The sequence below is a fragment of the Leucopleurus acutus genome (genome assembly GCF_964270905.1).
Source record: "Leucopleurus acutus genome assembly, chromosome: 7".
Lineage (NCBI taxonomy): Eukaryota > Metazoa > Chordata > Mammalia > Artiodactyla > Delphinidae > Leucopleurus > Leucopleurus acutus.
Window position 1 is genome coordinate 3,087,819 of NC_139150.1, and position 19,162 is coordinate 3,106,980.

At 58.8% G+C, this 19,162-nt stretch overlaps 1 protein-coding gene across 3 annotated transcripts in view; it reads left to right on the forward strand.

The window, feature by feature from the left end:
- The window catches only part of COL5A1 (collagen type V alpha 1 chain), a gene marked incomplete at its 5' end in the record, with an annotated part of 154,471 nt that overhangs the window by 39,143 nt on the left and 96,166 nt on the right, over positions 1-19,162 (forward strand). For all 3 annotated transcript variants that reach the window (XM_082843342.1, XM_082843343.1, XM_082843344.1), the window contains 3 exons: positions 644-811; positions 6,819-7,032; positions 7,983-8,145. In XM_082843342.1, coding sequence (XP_082699468.1) covers positions 644-811; positions 6,819-7,032; positions 7,983-8,145 — 545 coding nt within the window. The remainder of the gene's footprint in view (positions 1-643; positions 812-6,818; positions 7,033-7,982; positions 8,146-19,162) is intronic.

Sequence of the window (19,162 nt, forward strand, 5' to 3'; positions counted from 1 at the left end):
TGTATGCGCCGGTCTTCTGGGGGCAGATAGAATCTGACTATTTGTGTAAACTGTTGTGGGGAAATTATGTCTTAATTGGATGAAGATGGGGGATAAAATGTGCCAGGGGCATGCCCGCTGTTCTCAGTGGCACCCAGGAGGGGCACGCGCTCCAGCAGTTACATAACAGATTTCGTGAGCTGTCAGTCACTCCCGTTTCGTGGGACCAGCCTTTATACAGCTGCTTCCATCAGCTGTGGGATCTAACACCGCCTTTCAGCTTGTGTTTGGGGTGGGTCTTCTGTGACAACGAATGAGGAGAGGTGTCCGGGAGCCCGGGGCTCGCACGGCACTTGGGGAAGCAGAGCAGCGTGAATGCAAAATCAGGGAGGCTTTGCTCCTGGGGGGAGGCTGCTTGCAGGGACCAGGTCGGGAAAATTTCTACAAAGTGGGGTGTCCCGCCCCCAAGAGCACCCGGTTTCTGAGCTGATCCCTTGGTATCTATCTCCTGAGTGTCAGAGATTGAGGTGTGGGTGACGGGAGGTGGTGAAGGTGGGTTCCCAGCTCACCTAAACCCTCCGGGGGCTCACCAGAGGGTGGGCCTGCCCCGTAGGCACTCCCTTCCTGCCCGTGGCTAACCTACACCTCCTCTTCGTCCTTTCAGCTCAGCCAGCAGATCTCCTGAAGGTTCTAGATTTTCACAACCTGCCTGACGGAATAACCAAGGCCACAGGCTTTTGTGCAGCGCGGCGATCTTCCAAAGGCCCGGATGTCGCTTACAGGGTCACAAAAGATGCCCAACTCAGCGCGCCCACCAAGCAGCTGTACCCTGGTAAGAGGCGGCGTGTGTGCCTGGTGGGGTGCGCTCCATCCCCCGCCCCCAGCCCGGGAGCAGAGCCGGGAGCCGGTGGGAGGGGTGGAGAAACGTGCTTGGTGTTCCGCAGATGAGCCTGGTTTGGTGTCAGGATAGTGAAAACACAGCCCGGCACCCCTCACCGTCCACCACCAAAGGGACAGCGGGGCCACATCTGTCGACACTGCTTCTCCAAGCAGGTGTCTCTCCAGCTGTGGACAGGCTGTCAGGACTCCAAAGGCAAAAAGGAGATGGATGGTTCCCGGGTGACGGGGTTAAGAGAAACCCTGGGGTCACGGGAAAGGAAACGCTTCCAGACAGAAGCTTAACTGGGGGCGAGGACGTTAAGAGACACGTGAATCAGACGTCACGGCTCCCAGCAGGAGAGTGCAGGCTCTTAATGAGAATCCATTGCCCGGTGTCACGTCGCTGCTCTTAGTTACGTACCCAGAGCGGGAAGTGACGTTTGCTGGTCGGATGCAGCATCCAGGTGGTCCCCGACTGCCCCCCTCACACCCTCGGGGCCTGGCCCGGCGGACTAGGCCCAGGTTTGATTACCTCTCCCTCCACCTCAAAGGAGTTCTTCTTCCTGACTCACATCAGAAAGGGCCCAGGGGACCTTGGGCAGATGGACTCACTTCAGGAGGTGTCTTGCAATCATTAGAAGACATACGACATCGTTTTGGTGACTGCATTAGCACCCTGGACGTTGAGCCCTGAATCGGGCAACCTTTTGACAAGTAATGGCGTCTCTGTTTCGTCACGTCCCCCCCGGGGCCCGGAAGGACACACTCCCTCAGGGCCTGCATTGGGCTCCCTCGAACCCTTTCACTCATAACTCTGCTTCACCCCAGCTGTTTTCTCAGCTTTCCTTTAAGTCCAGTGGGGACTTTTAAGGGTTTGTCTCTGCGAGAGGGGCTGGAATGTCATTTGGGGTCGGTGAGATCTGTCCGGGGCCCTGAGCCCCATCACTATCTTAAACAGCCCCCCCGCTTTACCGCCTTCGGGAGCCAGACATCCCCCTTCCAGAGCGTTTGACCATCCTTGAAGACAGGGGTCACTGCCAGGGCTCCTGGGTCACTCGCCACAAAGAACCGTGGGGATTTCACTTTCCCTCACGGCCAGAGGAGCGTTTCTTATCCTTGCTTGGGGCCAGCGTATCTTTTAGAATCACCCAGAAGTTGTCTGCTCGCCTGCCCCGAGTCCCCAGTTTAGAATTCCTGTCCTAGGGGGACTGAGGGGCAGGGGAGGCTTGTGAGAGCTCACGGCCCCAGACAGTGGTGACTGCACTTTGGGACAGACACCCACTGCCTGACGTGTGTGTGACGTGGTCACCTTCCAAGGCCGACCTGTGGAATTAGGTGTCCTGCCTCGAGGTCATCTGTAGTTGCTTTGCTGAAAATTAGTTAAATCTGATCCCTGCCACCCAGTTCAGGGTCACAACCAATTCATCGGAGTTAGTATCCCTGCCCACCCCCCGGACCCCGGTTATCTTGGGGCGAGAAATGTCAGAGGGTCTCAGAATACAGGCCAGTCATTGGAGATCTGGTATGAATTCCTCAACAGCAGACAGGGATCTATTTTGTTTTTTTTTTTGCGGTACGCAGGCCTCTCACCGTTGGCGGCCTCTCCCGTTGTGGAGCACAGGCTCTGGACGCGCAGGCTCAGCGGCCATGGCTCACGGGTCCAGCCGCCCCGCGGCACGTGGGATCCTCCCAGACCGGGGCACGAACCCCCGTCCCCTGCATCGGCAGGCGGACTCTCAACCACTGCGCCACCAGGGAAGCCCAGGGATCTTTTTTTTTAAGCCCACATTTTTCCTAACCTGTCAAATTAGGATATTGATTAGATCCTCAAAGAGTTTAAAAGGCTGTTACAGGGCCTTCTAGCCATCATTAGCTTATGGGGTACAATGGGTCCATATATAATGATTGTCTCATTAATGCCAAATAGAACTGGAGGTCTTTGGGGATGATTTAAGTGGGAACTTCTGGAGGGTCTTTTCTGCAGGCCCCAGGGTTGATGAAACCACACAGCCTCTCTGGCCTTTCCTCTCTTGGAAACCTCGGAAGGGGCACCCACCTGTCTTGCTTTTCGCTTGGCCTCCTGGGAGCCGTGGCGTTTGGCTGCGTTTTAGATGCTGTGTCTGCTGGGCAGCTGCAGAGGGAAGGGCTGGTGTGGTCAGGGGGCCCCAGCTGGGCCGAGACCGTGGTGGGAGGCCGTGGTGGCCTGAGTTGAGCATAGACGTTTTAAATGTCTCAGTGCAAAGGAGGTCCGGGTCCGCGTGACCTCTCCGTAACGAGAAAACTCCCATCATTCTCCCGAGAGGGCCACCTGGATTCTCTGGGATTGCAGGCGCCCCTGTGCAGGCCGGGTGGGTCTGGGTCGTGGATGTGGGCTTGGGGGCCAAAACTGAGCAGGGATCTGGGAGCCTTTGCAGGACCTGTCCCCCTTCCCCAGCCCGGACGCCGGCCTCGCCCTGTCATTGATTCTCCCACTTTGTACAGATCGCCTGTGATCCAGGCCGTTTCTTTTGGGGAAATCAAGGTTCCTTGGGCTGGGGTTCTTCAGAGGACTCGCCCCCTTCCCAGCAGGTGAAGAGAAGCAGTTTGGTGTTCTCTGCACTTGCCGGCAAGACGGGGCCTACTGTTCCTGCCCGATCCTAAGGGGATTTTCTAGTCTTGCTTAGAGCCTGTAATCCGGGTTCTGAATCACCAGGGCCAGGAGTGCAACTCCAGGTTACAGACCTTGACGGTTGGCGCTGGGTGGTCCTGACACTGGGTAGACCAGGCCGTAAGGACTAAAGCGGAACCTGGGAAGGTGACGCTTTGGGGGAAGTGGAGGCCACAAACAAACCAGAGAGGGTTGCACAGCTTGCCTGGAGCGGGGCGTTTCCTGGGCCTCTGCCTGCGGGCGTGGGGGGCAGCACGTCAACGTAAGGCTGGCCTGAGACCCTAGAAGAAGCCGTCATGGGCCCTCCCTGAAGGCAGGAGGCAGGCGTGTCCCACGAGGCTGCCCCGGCACCACGGGCCTGCGGCCATCACCGAGGTCCAGCCATGCCCTCCGAAGACATCCCGGCAAGCCAGCCTCCCCGTGGTCACGCGGCCCCCTCCTCTGCTCTCGTGCCTAGGATTGGGGTCCTCTCTCCATTTCGCACTCCCTCTGGTACCTTCGGGGCCGCTGAGACTCCCTTCCTGCTCAGGATCTGAGACGGGGCCTGGGCATAGCTATGCCCCCCGCTCACTCTTCCGCCTTCACTCCAGGCCTGCCCTGCACCATGGGGCGGGACCTCCAGAATCGGCCTCTGCCCAGCAGAGCCTGTAACTGTTGCCTTACTAGGGTTCAGTTTAGTAGCAGATGCACTTACTAAACGCCCACTGTACACCTAAACTGCTCCGTGTCTTTGGGCTTCAGCCCGGGTGGAAAGGAAACGGTCTAAGGAAGTAACTGGGCCTCTTGCTCAGCTCACCCCTGTTTTGACTTCACTCTGAGAAACAAAACATGAAGCGTTGGATAGCAGACGAGTCTCTCCCAGACAGGGTAGATTATAAAGCGTGTCAGCGTCCGGCTCACGTCCAGACGAGAATGAACGCTCTCTACGGTGACAGCAGATCCTTTGTCATTCTGCCAGGAGGGAGATGAATATTACACGTAATTTCTCCTTTCAGCTTCTCTGAGCTGAGAGCGTGTGTTACTGTAGCGATTTAAAAATTGGGAGGCAGCGTCTGAGTGAGTCGGGAGCAGGGCCGTTCGTGGGCCTGGGTGGCGCGTCACGCTGCAGGGAGGGGGAGGGGCACTCCCATGTCTGCTCTTCTCGTTATCTGAGGCAGGGGGGTGACTGTAAGAGGCGTGGAGTCACCACGGGGTGGGGACGGGAGGCAGGCGACCCTTTGAGGTGAGAGTGAGGGGCTCACGGACTCACATGGTGATTGAAGTCTATCCTGGACGTGAGCAGGGACCTCTGAGATGCTTGGGGTCAGACACCACCCTGGGCCCCTTAGTGCCCGCTCACCCCCAGGGACCAAAGGGCCACCACCGAGGTCCTGCCACTGGCCTGGCTGGGGTCTCCCCCTGGGGCCTGCACGCAAACCCCCTCCCCACCACGGCCGTTCACTCAGGCCGGGATCTCTGATTCCCTCTCACATCCCACGTTTAGAGGGTAGCGTGGAGGGACAGCTGTGACGGTAGTGGCCTCCACGGGCCTCTTTCCAAATGGCTTCCTGTCCGTGGAAGGGCAGCCTGAGTTGGTCCCTCAATGAAGCCAGCCTTTCCTCAGACAGATGACCACACTGACCTCCTCACCCTCCACCTAGACCTGGCAAACTTTGCTGGATATGGTGGCACTCAGACATTTGCTGCACATCTGCCCCTTGATCAGACTGTTCCTGCAGCCTTTCCCTAACAGCACATGGCTAAACCTACCCCCTCTCCGAGAGCGGAGGCATCCAGCTGGTTCCTGCCCTGGGGGATGGGCTGGGCCACGGTGCTGAGCACAGCAAACAGACCCCAACTTCTAGCTCCTTAACACGGGGCCAGATTCTGCCCGGGCTGTAAGCCTTGGGCCTTTCCAGATCCGCACCTTAGCCAAAGCTTTGGGGGCCGTGGGATGGATTTCTCCACCTGCTCTCCATCACGGCCTCGAAAACTCACACAACTCTGTTGGCTTTTGGGGTTTCCTTTCTCTGCCTGAAGCTGCCGTGGCCCCTCTTGTCCTCACGCTAGAGAGACCGTGTGTCTACCCTGGGTCCTCCAGGGGCTGCAGGGGCAGTTCTTTTCGTGGCATCCCCCCTCCCCTCAGCAGGGCATCAGCAGCGCTCACAGGGACCAGAAGCAGAGCCCAGCTGCCCCGTCGTGCAGCAGTTCCGCCAGCAGAGGGCGCCCAAAGACAACATCCCCACTGAAAGCTGCACTGGCCGGCGCTCTGCCACGCGGGCCATCTGGTTGACCTTGTTACAGTTGTAAAGAAGGGGTGGGTCTGATGATGGGCTCTGTCCTTGCCCAGGACCGTGGGCTGGGCTTCAGCGCTCTGCAGCGAGTTAGCCTCAGCCGCAGGGCCTTGTCCTTCCTTTGTCGGGTGTCCCCGTTGACACCCCTCGGGCTCGCTTCTTCGGCCTGGTTCTGAGAAGCACACTGACTTGGGTTGAGCCTTCCTGGCTGTGCATCGATAGCCCAGCTCCCTTGTCAGCCCCGGGCCCTCGCTCTCGGGGAAATTGCACACAGAGAGAACCAGGATGGATGGAAGGACGGGGCTGCGATTTCCTCTCCCGTCCGTGAGGCAGGGCGTGGAGGGCGTGCGTGTGGAGGATTCTGGAGCAGCCTTGTGCCCTCGGCAGGGCCAGCGCGGCTCTGGCTTTTAATGGCCTCAAATTGTTTCCGGCCTGTGTTGTAAGGAACCCTCCCTCCCACCAACATACCAGGGTTTGGGTTTCCCTTTTAAATTTGAAGTCTTCTGGTTTATTTTACTTTTTCTCTGATTTGCATGTCAACCAGGAGATGTCAAGAAGTGCAATTCTCGTCATGATTCCCTGCCTCTTGCCTTCCTTCCCCTCTTCTCTCTCTCCTCCCTCCCTCCAGAGGGCGCAAAATGAGCCACACTCTGCCAGGCACAGCTCTAGGCACTGCGGAGGGTAAAAGACGCGTCTGAAACAGCGCCTGCCCAGAGGAAGCTCACATTCTAGAAAGTTCTAAGAAGGATTTATACATAGATATATTGAGGTGTGGGAACTGAAAAAGATAGCAGTGAAGGCTCACAGTTGGAAGGACCAATCAGGTTTGCATTTGGACTGAGCCTCGGAGGGGGTAGGTTTGACCATGTGGTGTTAGGGGAAGGCTGCAGGAACAGTTTGATCAAGGGGCAGATGTGCAGCAAATGCACCACCATATCCAGCTAATGTTGCCAGGTCCCTGAGCTGGTTTGTTTGCAGAGAGCTGTGGCTGGGCACGGTTGGGGGCTTCCCGACTGCCTTGTCTCTGTCCTCTGTTCCAGCATCTGCATTTCCCGAGGACTTCTCCATTCTAACCACTGTGAAAGCCAAGAAGGGCAGCCAGGCCTTCCTGGTCTCCATCTACAATGAGCAGGGCATCCAGCAGATCGGCCTGGAGATGGGCCGCTCTCCGGTCTTCCTCTATGAGGACCACACAGGGAAACCGGGGCCGGAGGACTACCCCCTCTTCAGAGGCATCAACCTGTCAGATGGCAAGTAAGTGGCACCGCTCAGCAACCCACTCCTTCTCCTGCTGGAGGGTCGGGGCCCCCGGCCGAACCGGGGACCTTAGAGCAGAATGTGCTTTATATAGCAGGATGGTGCCGGCACGCCCACAGGTCGGAGAGAGCACCGGGCTTGGAGTCCTGGGAGCTGGGTCTTGGTCTGGGTGCATCCTCTGTGGCTCTGGGGAGGCCTTCTTCTCCCTGGGCCTCCACGTCCCCTTTGTAAAATGCACTGAGCTGTGTCAAATGCTAGCCTCTTAGTGTCCGAAGGGACACGGGAGACTGTGTAGTTATACCCAGCTTCTTCCAGAAAGGATTTAAGGCATCCTCAAGGATACAGACACAGATGTGAGAGTGAATGATTTAAAAAAAAAAAAGGAAAAAGGAGTCAGGTCTTTCCAGAATTCTCTGTTGGATGCATCCCTAAACCCCGGTAGTTTGAAATTAATTGGCTGACACGTCTGAGGCCACGTGCCGTGATCCTTGAAGACCTCAGGCCATGATTTCTGCATTTCTAATTGAGAGTTTCACGTAGATCCCTCAGTCCCACCGTTTCCTGTCAGACTCGGTTTCTCCAGCAGCCTGCATGTGCTGTTGGGGGTTGAGATGGTACACAGGGAAGTACTGTCAGGTCTCTCCGCCCTTGACCCACTGACCAGCCCACTCCAGGGTTCAGGGCTGTGCTCCGGGCTGCACAGCTGGTCTCATCCCAGAGATGAGAGACCTGATTTTTGAGTCCAGTGGGTCTCACGTGGCACGCGGTGTGGACCTGTGCCCACGGCTGTCTGCCCACAGAGGCTCGGCTCTGAACTGCTCAGCCCCGTGACACTGCAGGAAAGAGATGTCCTCCTGGGTCCCCAGGGACTTGCGGTTGAGGCACTCGTATTGGTACTTCGTGACACCGGCCCGCCTTCACCTGCCTGGCTGTCTGTTTCTTTGCAGGTGGCACAGAATTGCTCTTAGCATCCACAGGAAGAATGTCACCTTGATCCTGGACTGTAAGAAGAAGATAACGACATCCCTGGACCGCAGCAATCACCCCGTGATAGACGTCAACGGCATCATCGTGTTTGGCACCCGAATTCTGGATGAGGAGGTGTTTGAGGTAAGCAGGGGGCTGGGGGCCAGCCAAGCCGACGCCGTGTTGCCTGGATGCTGGCGCTCTGCTGGGGGCGTGGGTGGGGGGGAGGGAACGCCTACTGATTGTCCTGCTTCTGTTAACGGCAGGAGTGATGTCTGCCGGTGGAGACGGGCGGGCGTTCGAACGGGCCCTCGGGCTTTGCGCCGGTGGGGAGGATGAGGTTTGGGTCTCACCTGTCTCGGGGGTCCTACTGGGGCCACGTGTGTAACTATGAGAGGTTCGGGGGCGGGGGAGCTGGCCTCGGTGCAGGCCCGCGGGGCCGGACTCTCCACTGTCTCATTTGCTGATTCCCGGCCTTGGGCAGGTTGCTCTGACGTTTCTGAGCCTCAGTCTCTCCATCTGTAAAATGGGATCACGCATGCAGCTCCTTCACAGAACGTGGCAAGAATTACGTGGGGCTGAATGCGTAAAGCACCACGGCCTCCTCATAGCAAGCGCTTGATGTGTGTCAGCCTTGATAGCAACCCCGCGTCGGGGCAGGTGGAAAGGTGGACAGAGCCCAGTTGGTCAGATGTGGCTGAGCAAGGAAACATCAGAACAGCCACGTCTGTGTGGAGGCGGGGGTTGGGGGATGGGCGAACCAGCATGTGAAGCTGGGTCCGTGGATCCTGCCGAAGTTGTCAGCCCCTCAGCCCAGCAGGAGTCCAGGACGGCCGCAGCCTGTGGACAGCAGGGTGGGCTGGGCGCCTGGATTCTGCAGGCACTGCCAAATTTTGCGAGTTATGGCGACACCCCCTCCAAGCACGACTCCGACCACAGTTGCCCAGAGACCCGGGATGAACTGCAGACAGCCTGAGCGGCTTTCGGGTCCTCCCGGGGAGCTGCTGTCAAAGGCTTGGGGGTCGCCCCGACTGGGATTAAGTTTTTGCCGGCGTAGACCTCTTGCTGGTGGGAGGATCCAGGTGAAGCAGGTGGCTTTGGTGAGCTTCAGGACTTACTTGTAAAACGCGGGTACTGGTAGTGTTGCCTCGAGAGGTGCCGGGGGCTCACCTGGGCTCATCCGAGAAGCGCCCGGGAGCCTGGGTCGCTGCCGCCACCCTTGCTCGAGGTCTGAATGCGGAGGTGGGTCCGTGTGCCGAGGCTGGGGTTTGAATTCACGTACCGCGTGGTAGCTTTTCTGCGCTGTTGCCACATCTTCCCGATTTCTAGTGCCTTTTGTGCGCCGATGGTGTGTCTTTTATCGTAACGACTCAGGAAGAAGCTTTATCTGTCTTTTAAAAATAGAAGGATCCTAAACCGAATCCTGCTTCCTTGATTTTCTGAGCCAGTTTTCCCATGAGCACACGTCTGCTAAGACTCCGGTGCTGTAGGGAAAGCGCTAGGGACGTCAGGGCTGGGTTCAAGCCCCAGCTGCAGTTTACATGCTGTGAGATCCTGGGTGACTGCCTCGCCTCTCTGAAATGCTTGTGTGCGTGAGGTGTGTTTAAGGACCACCGAGGCATACGCGTGGCCCACGGCCAGCGTTCCGTAGCTGTTACCCACGTTTATGATTAGAGAAAGAAAACAATTTATAATTACCAAAAAGAAATGGAAGAGAAGAACAAACACCGTATATTAATGCATAGATGTGGAATCTAGAAAAACGGTACAGGTGAACTGGTTTGCAGGGCAGAAATAGAGACGCAGATGTAGAGAACAGACGTATGGACACCAGGGGGGGAACGGGGGGTGGGGGGTGGCGGGATGAATTGGGAGATTGGGATTGACGTGTATACGCTAATGTGTATAAAATAGATAAGTAATAAGAACCTGCTGTATAAAAATAATAAATAAAATAAAATCCAAATCAAAAATTAAAAAAAAGAAATGGCTCTCAAATCGGATAACTCTGGTTTCCTCCTCTGTTTAGCCTCCCAGCAAGCTGGGTAGGTCTTGCTGTGCGGCTCAGAGCATGCAGGCTTTTGATGGAATCCGTAGCTCAAAAATACGTACGGCGTTCTGGGGAGCCCTTCTTCCTGGTCATGGCTTTCGATTTGAGGGAGGGTGTCCGCCGGGCACCAGAGATTCTTGTTGACCACAAGCCGTTCGCGTTCTGAAGGAGGTGATTCCGTAGCCTTGGACTTCCCCGGCTGTTGGATGTGTCCACGTCGGGAAATGTGACCTGTCTTTCCTAATGAAGAGCAGCGAGCTAGAGGTGGTGATGCCCTCGGGGGCCCCAGAGCATCCCTTTTTGCTGTTTTATTCAGAGAGCAAGGATAAAGTTGGGTAGGTTGGCCTCGTATCCCCAGCCCCGCTTTGTCTCGTGGCGAGTGAAACAGAATTTTTATAAATAAAAGTGATTTAACTCTTGACTTTCCAGAAGACTCCAGATAACGACACTTGGCATTTGTCACCGCTCTGGTTTCTGGAGAAGTCTCTTTAAAAGGAGGGGCCAGCACCATTGAAACCAATTCCCCGGCAGCCGCGTTCTTCCCCAGGAAGGATGACTTCCCCTCATTAAAAGCCAATTTGCCCCGAAGCTCTTGGAGGCTCTGGGGGAGCCGGAAGGATTCTGGGTACTTTGGTGGAGGGCCAAGTCGCTGCTGGCACACGCTGGGTTTTGTGATGTGTGCTGTTTCCAAACAGGGCTTTGCTGAACTCCAGCAAGTCTGTTGGGACCACTGGGGTTTTTCCTGGGGTGTGCGTGGGCCAGGGAGGAAGTGGGGTGCGTAGCAAGGTCCCCCAGGCTTTCATGCTCTTCCTCTCCGGCTGATGGCCTGGAGCCCACACTGAACCTGTCCGAACCCAACGTCCTCATCTGGAAGATGGGCGCGACGCGGCCAGTGCTAGGGGTCGTGGGGTGGCCCGAGGGAATCTCTGTAAGATGCCTGCACCTGTGAGGACCATCGCGAACCACACCGACCAGACCCCTGGCAGTCAGAGCGGGCGGCCCACCGTCAGCATCCCCCTGCATTTACCTGTCAACCATGGCGGCAGCTGTGACCAAGGTCCGCTCCCTCTGTGGTGGCACAGGGTCACGAGCTGTCCCTTATCTCACCGTGCGAGTTAGGTGCTGGACCTCCGCCTTAGAGGTGAGGGCCCTGAGCCGTGCAGGGGGTGGAGCCGCCTGGGCTCACGGGGGCCCCCCATTCCTGTGCCCAGAAACCCAAAGGGGAAGGGACTGGCTGTGGGTCATGCTGCCCTGGCCAGGGTGCATGCTCCTGGCCAGAGCCCCCAGGCGGGGACTGTCCCTCAGGGTGCCGTGGTGTGCTGTGGAAGGGGCTCGAGCTGGCTCCCTGGTCACTGCTTTGCCTCCCACCTTGCTGACCTGGCCAAGCCCCCGTCCTTGCCCGCCTGCTTCCAGGTGGAGCGTGTGCACTACAGGGCTGCCTGAGGACCTGCCTGCGGGGGGCGTCCGCAGTGATGTTCCTGGGGAGCTGTGTGTCCTGTGTCCTGTCCCTTCTCCTGGGGTGTACCCGTGCCCTGGGACCAGTGAGCAGCTGGGGGTCCCGGGGCTTCGTCCCACGCCCCAAGGGCCCGCCGTCGGGGGAAGTGGAGGGTATTCTTCGGACCCCTGTGAAGTGGGGTCCTGCGGGCCTCCCTGTGCAGGAGAAAGTGTTGTTTTCACCCCGGGCTTAGGACAAGCTTTGTGTTTTCGGAAACAGACAAGACTGCCAGGAGAGCGAGTGTGTCTGGCAGGAGGGGGAAGTGGCTATATTTCTTCAGTGGCAAACCTGGGTGGGAAGCCAGGCAGGGCCACCAACAGGGCCCTGTGACAACACGCCGCCTGTGTGCTCTGCCCTCCCCACACCAGAGAGGTTGAGTAACCTACCGAAGGTCACCCAGCAAAACTACAGCGCAGCGGGGTTGGTCTGTTGTTGCTGAGAGCCGATGGCCTGTCCTGATGTCGTGGCGGGTGTGACAGTCACGGCAGCCCCTGCATCTCTCTATCCACCTGACCAAGGAAACCAGGACCGTCCCCAGCCAGGGCTCATCCCTGGTGGTCCCGACGGTGCCGGTGGGTGCCTGGCCTTGCTCCAGGCTGCTCGGTTCCCATCGTCCTGCACAGGCCCCGGGGACACCGGAGTCCCCTGGCCTGTGGGGTCTGAAGCCCTGGACCCTTCCAGGAAGAGCCAGCACGAGCTGCTAGCAGGCGCGGTGGCTGCCAGAGCTATATCCTCCCCTGCGTGACTGGTGGCCTGCACGGCACCCTCCCCCGGGCCAGGCTCTCAAACGTGGGACTGAACTGGTGGGCCCCGCACCCGCCCTGGGCTCACCTGCGGTCCTGGAGCCGGCCGGTGTTCCAGACGGAGGGGTCCGGAGGGTGGGACTGGGGGGCAAGCCAGAGCATCTGCTCTGGGTTCTGCAGGGGAAGGGCCCTCCTCTTGGGTCCTCGAATGGAGGGGATCATGGAAGAGGAGACCTGCCCTGGGGGACGGGGAGCCGGCGAGTTCTGGGCCAGGAGCCAAGTCTGCTTTTAAGCTGTTGAATGTTTCAAGGGGCAGCAAGACCAAACAAACTGCAAACTGCAGCTTTTCTCCGCGGGATCCCCGGGTGCTGGCAGGGAGAGAACGGCATTGCGTTCAAGTCACGGTCCTGCCGTCTGTCTGCTCTCCTTGGCCGTTTGGAGAGACCCAGTGGTTTACTTAATCCCTGATTCCCTTTTTCCAGGGGCCTGTCTTTTCCACTGACATGGTCTTCCTTGGAATTTAGCTTTCCCGGGGCGGGAACGGGGCCACGGCGGGGGAGGCGCTTTCCCAGCGATCCACGGAGCCGGCCCGGGATGCCTGTCGAGCACAGACTCACCCTCCTTGATGTGAGGGGTGCCTGGCGTCAGGGTCTCGAAGGAGAGGGAGCAGTGAGTTGGTGTCAGAGGCCAAGGCTGTGACCTGTGACCCTTGACTCTGGGAACATCCCGTCACTGATCACTTGCCCAGAGCCCCCTGGGGTGCAGGACACTGGTTGGTCTAGAGGCCACAGAGCAGACAGGCGTGCACCTGGGCGACGGGTGTGGTGATGGGCGAGCTGCAGGGCTGGGTAACACGAGGCCTCCTGTGTCCTGTCCCACCCGGGGACGCGGCTGGAGGAAGCGCTCGTCCTGCCGGTGGCAATGAGCCTGGAGCTGGCTGTGTCTGAGCGTGACCCTCATTTGCACTTTACTCCCTTTCTGTCTGCCTTCCCGCGGCTTTGTCAGTTTGACCCCAGCGTCTCTCTGGAGAGGGGTTGCAGACACTTCCAGAGTGCGCTTTTCCCTTCCTTGGAAGGTGGTGCATTTGCAGGGCCAGTGGGGCCACTCTGGGTTCACTTTCGTGTCCATTCAGACACAGGTGGGTACGATGGGGATATGGCCAGAGGGCATCTGTGGGCAGCGAGCAGCTCTGCAGGCTTGTCTGGGGGTGTCTCTGCGCTTCCATCCCCACTGGTTGACAGTGTTCACAGGCCAGGTACCCCTCCCTGTTTCCACGGGTGTTTTTCCAGTTGGCGTTGCTGGGTAGACTGGTGCTGGGCATAGGAGGAGCTGGGCTCTGGAGCCAGACCGGGTGGGAAGCGCGGCTCCATCTGGAAAACGGGCCAGTGCGTTCAAGATTGATGCTGAGGTCGGCCTGCTGCGCACACAGCCCCCATGTTCTCAGAGATCAAGACTCAGAGCGAACCATCAAAGACCCCTAATGAATGCTCTGCCCTGGCACGCAGAGCCGCCGTGGAGGGCCCAGTGTCTGCACGGCAGCTCTCACAGTCGAGGCCGTGCACTCGGACCTTAGTCGGTGGTGTGGAAGCTCCCAGGGCTAAGTCTTGGGTCCAAGTCCCCGAGGGGGCAGCTCAGACCCAGCCTTTCCTACCGCAAACCGCACGTCCTGGGCAGGGCCTGGCTGAGGACCGTGTCCACCCCGGTCCCGGCCCTCTCCTTCACGTCCATCTGTGCATCGCCCGGGAGCCCTGTCCTGCTGCGTCAGGCCACGTGAGGCGGCAGCCCTGCGCCCAGCGAGGCAGACCCCAGGGAAGCAGAGGGGCGTGAGTGAGTCAAGGTCAGAGGCCCCTCTGCTTCAGCTCTGCCCACTTCACAGGGACCTTCCCCGATTCCTGGCGAGAACAGAGATGTTGCAGGCTCCGTGTGTTTCCTGGGACCCCAGAAACGCACGTCTCCACTTTGGTCTCTTGAAAAGACGGGAGTTTATTACTTCCTGGTTCTGGAAGCTGGAACTCTGCAGCCTGAAATGGGTGGGGCAGAGCTCCCAGCAGGGGCTCCAGGGGAGGGTCCTTCCCCCAGCTTCCGGCTTGGAGGGCAGTGGGCGTGGCCAGGCCCAGCAGCAGGTGGAGTAATCTGGAGCGGTGCTGCCTCCGGTGGCCTGGCAGGGCAGGGAGGTGCTCCTGGGGAAGCACAAGCCCAGGTGTCCCTGGCTGTGGCCGCATCACTCCCGTCCCTGCTCTGTGCTCACCTGGCCTCTCCTCTCCTCCCTGCGTCTCTGTTCTGTCTGCCTCTTGTAAGGACACAAGTCATTGGGTTCGGGGTCTGTCTCAATCCGGGCTGATTCTCTTCTTGAGACCCGTCACTTACCTACACCCGTGAAGACCCTGTTTCCGAGTAAGGCCACATTCCCAGGTTCCAGGGGTGAGGATTTGGCCCTGGGGTGGGGGTCCGTATCCAGCCCACTGCCCAGGCCAGCGTGGGGAGGGGCTGCTCCCCAGTAATGCCTGCGGGGCACGTGTGGGGAATTAAAAGCGGGCCTCTGGGCATGCATATTTGCTTGTTTTCAAATCGAGGTTTGTCTCGGGCTGCTGAGTTGTGTCTGCGCAAGGAGGCTGGGGGGTAAGCTCTTGCCGGCTGGAGGGGCTAGGGGGCCACCAGCCCTGTGCACGGCTCCCGGCTTGAATGGGCGGCTGACTGACCAGTGAAGGCAGTGGGCAGGGAGTTTGAAGTGCGTTTTTGTCTCCAGTTCGGGTGCAGGAGAGGCTGGGCTGTGGGCAAGCAGGGGCCAGGACTCCTCCTGGGGCAGGTGACCGGCAGCCTGTGGGCTGGGGAGGGTGTGACCACTTAGCAGAGGCTGGTGGGAGCAGGGTGACAGTGAAGGAATCGCATGATCTCACGTTCAGGTCTCCGGAGGCCAAGGGCTTTCGCCTGGAATCGCTCCTCGGGTGGGCAGTGATTTTCAGGGGGTGGGGTGCTCTCCTGGGTCGTGCCGGGTGTTCGTGATCTGCGTTGAGCCCAGCAGTGGGTGGGGGACCTCTCTACCTGGGCCCGGCAAGGAGGGTTCCAGAGAGACCCCAGAGCATCAGGCAGGCCCTGCTTGGCCCACGTGCTTCGGGACCTGGCTCCTTCTGCTGCCTGGCCCGAGAGGGCTGCAGGTTTGTTCCATGGAAACTGTGAGCAACAGGCCCGCGTCCCAACCCGGCAGGCTGACGCGGTGCTGGAGGCCGGCCCTGTGGCGTCACACAGCTTACAGTGGACTCTCTGATCTGTGGGTCCCCAGGGAGGGTGGTGCCCGGTGACCCGCAGGCCGCAGCGGCTCTAGAGGAGGACGCTGGGGACGGACCGGGTCGTGCCGGACGAGGGTCAGGCCGTTGCTGCCGAAGCTTGTGGATACTGAGTCCCGCGGTCCCGCCGGCAGTGGCAGTGGGTGGGATGGGGAGGTGAGGGGAGTGGCCGAGGGGAGCCCACCCACTCGAGCCAGGGAGCTGCCGTTGTGGACGGCTGGAGGGTGAGGGGGTCCCGCCGGTGCATGGCCTCCTTCTTTACCGCAGCCAGCCGCTGAGGGCAGCCCCGGCCTCACTTACCGTCCGCAGGGCCTTGGGCAGTCCCGGGACTCGGCCCGCTCACCCTGAAGGTGGGACTGCCGTGCTTGCGGTGACGATGGACGGCCACAGTGCCTGACCGAGTCCTCAGCCCGCCAGCCAGCACTGGGCGTCCCGCTGCTGTCGGTGATGCTGGTGGAGGGCCCCTGGCGGGCGGGGGGGACACAGGCGTCGCGTGAATTCTCGGGGAGGGAGTTTTCTTCTTAAGATGGTTCTCGTGATAACATGGACTGTCGTTGCTGTCGTTAGCGCGCTGTGCTGTAGGCGGGCGGATTCCGGGATGGGAGGGGGGCCTGACGGTCTGCAGGCTCAGCTGCAGGGAGAGCAGCGGGGATTCGATCCTCACCTGCAAACCTTGGGCGTGGGCCATAGCTGGGCGGCTCTGGGGGTGCAGTGAGACCCTCCTGAGGGGCAGAGGGGAAGGCGCGGAGGGGCTGGCCCCCAGCGCCGTGCCTCCAGGCCTGGAACCCTTGTGACCCCTTCCACCGCCTCCAGGAAAAGAGCCAGAGCCTCCGAGATGGGGGTCAGCGCACGAGGTTGCTGGGTGCCCCCTTCTCGAGGGTGCTCTGGGGTTGGAGGGGGCCGGTGGCGGGGGGACCCGATAACAGTTGTGCAGAGCATTCGTCAGAGGTCTCTGATGGTCTCGATCTCCGAGGACACGGAAAATCCATCTCAGCTTGTTTCTGACTCTGCCGCCGTGGATTTTCCTGGAAGCTCTCAGCTCCGGGAAGCTCAGTTGTGTGAGCGGGCTGTGCTCTTTGGTCTCCTTCACCTGATGAGTCTTCACGGAGCCCAGGGGATGTGCATTGTGTTGGCTCCGTAGCACCCGTGGGGAACCTGGAGCCCAGAGACGTAAAGCCACCTGCTCAAGGTCACACAGCAGGGAAGTGCAGGGCTGGATTTGGGGCCCAGGTCTGGAGCATTCCCTGGGTCAGATGGGGGCTGCTGGGTCCCCAGTGTCAGACTTCTGTTCCTGTCCCTTTGGGGGTCTCACCCTCCAGCCTGATGGAGCCCCTGTTTGCTCACTCCCCTCTCGGGGGTGACCCTCCAGTCGGCCCCTGGTTCTCAGTCCTTCCTGAACTCCAAGGACTATGCGTGTCTCCACTCAAAGTGAGCCCCCTCCCCCCCAGGCCTGGCCCTGCTCACTTTCAACCCGGAATCGCCGTTTTCTCTAGTCTGAGCTGCATTTTCCAGGCCCCTCCAGGTGACGTCTATCCAGCTGCGGCCGGTCCAGAGTCTGTCCACCTTTCCAAAAGGTCCAGGGAGTGACCAGGCGGCAGCCGGTACTTGAGGGCACTGCAGTGACTCTTGACCCTCGTGGAGGCCTGGAATTCTACAAATCGATTAATATAAATAATTCTACAAGTTAATTTCCCTGAGCACACACCACCTTCTCCAGAGCCCAGCCCCACTGCTTGCAGTTAATGCTCCCGGGAGGCTGTGTTTGAGGCTACTTCTCAGGGATTGGGTCGTGTAGATTGTCCCCGTGAGCCAGCCACACTGTGTCACCCCATCCTTCCCACGTCCAGCAGTGTGTGTTTGCAGTCGAGGTTGCCGGGTCTGGGGCAGAGCCTGGGACCTTGGCCGGCGTTGTGCCGCATGGCCTCAGTGCTTGAAGTGGGGCTGGATTACGGCACAGAGTCTGCTCAGAACGGGGGTGCTGGCCTGGAGCCTGTGGGGCAGCCTGGGCCTCTAAAATCAACTCCTCCCCACCACTCCCCTGCCTGCCCTGCAGGGAAGTGTGTGTTCTGCTTGCAGTGTGAGTCCTCATGGCTGTGGACCTGCAGAAACACCTGCGTGGGGTCTGTCACAAACAATGCCAAGTTTCTCTCGTTGGTTGACAGAATAAGATGCCGCAGAAAGGTCTTTCAGGTTGGGACCGTGTTCTAGAGCCAAGGAAGTGAAATTCAGTGAAGGTGACTGTGCATTTCTGCACTTGGGTTCAAAACAAGCAGCTGGCAGGTGCGGGATGGGGAGATGCGGGTGTAGGACACTCCCGTGGAGGAGGTGCAGGGGTCTGTGCGTGGCAAGCCCATTAGCGACCATGGGTGTGATGCGTTCGGAACAGAGGGTGGGATGATCGAGGGGCTGGATGTGCGCAGCGGAGGCTGAACTAAGACCTGAGGTCTGCGCCTAGAGTGGGGCGGCAGGGTGGAGACGGAGCTGGTGCCTGAGGTAGAGCGTCTCGTCCAGGGGTGTGGGGTGAGGAGTGGCAAAGTGAGGACCACGGAACAGGGCGTTCACACGTATGAACCTGCAGCATCCACCTCCTCCACCAGGGCCCCGCTCTGAGGCCACTGCCTCAGGATGCCTTCCTTGACCTTGCCAGGCAGAGGAGGTCACCTGGGCGCCTCCTGAGGAATCAGTGAGAGCTTGAGATTTGCAGTCAAGGGCACTGATTTTTTTGTCTTGGTGTCAATAAGCTTATCATAGGGGTGCTAAAAATGCTGGTTGAAAGGGTGAAAGAATGAATAATCAGAGCTGACTGCCTTCAGAGGGAGAGGGTAGTGAGCCTTTGTCAGGGATCCAGGGCTGACGGTGATGGTGGTGATGGCGGTCATGGTGGTCGTGGTGGAGGTGGTGGTGTTGGTGGTGATGGTAATGATGATGGTGATGTTGTTGGTGATGATGACGGCAATGGTGGTGGTGCTGGGATGGGAGTGGGAATGGTAATGGTGGTTATGGTGGTGGTGATGGTGGTGATGATAATGTTGGTGATGTTAGTGTTGGTGATGGTGATGGTCAGTGGTGGTCCTCGTGGTGATGGTGATGATAATAGTAATGATGGTGATGATGGTGGTGGTGATGGTAGTGATGTTGATGATGGGGATGGTAGTGATGGTGGTAATAGTGGTGATGGTGGTGATGATGGTGGTGAAGGTGGTGATGGTGGTAATGGTGGTGGTGATGGTGGTGATGGTGGTGATTATGATGATGTTGATGGTGAAGGTGGTGGTGGTGGTGATGGTGGTGATGTTGATGGTGAAGGTGGTGATGATGGTGATGGTGGTTATTATGATGATGTTGATGGTGAAGGTGGTGGTGATGGTGGTGATGGTGATGGTGGTGATGGTGGTGATTATGATGATGTTGATGGTGATGGTGGTGGTGATGGTGGTGATGGTGGTGAAGGTGGTGATGGTGGTGATTATGATGATGGTGATGGTGAAGGTGGTGATGGTGGTGATTATGATGATGTTGATGGTGAAGGTGGTGATGGTAGAAATGGTGGTGGTGATGGCAGGGATGGCAGTTTCCACTTTGTCTGGGC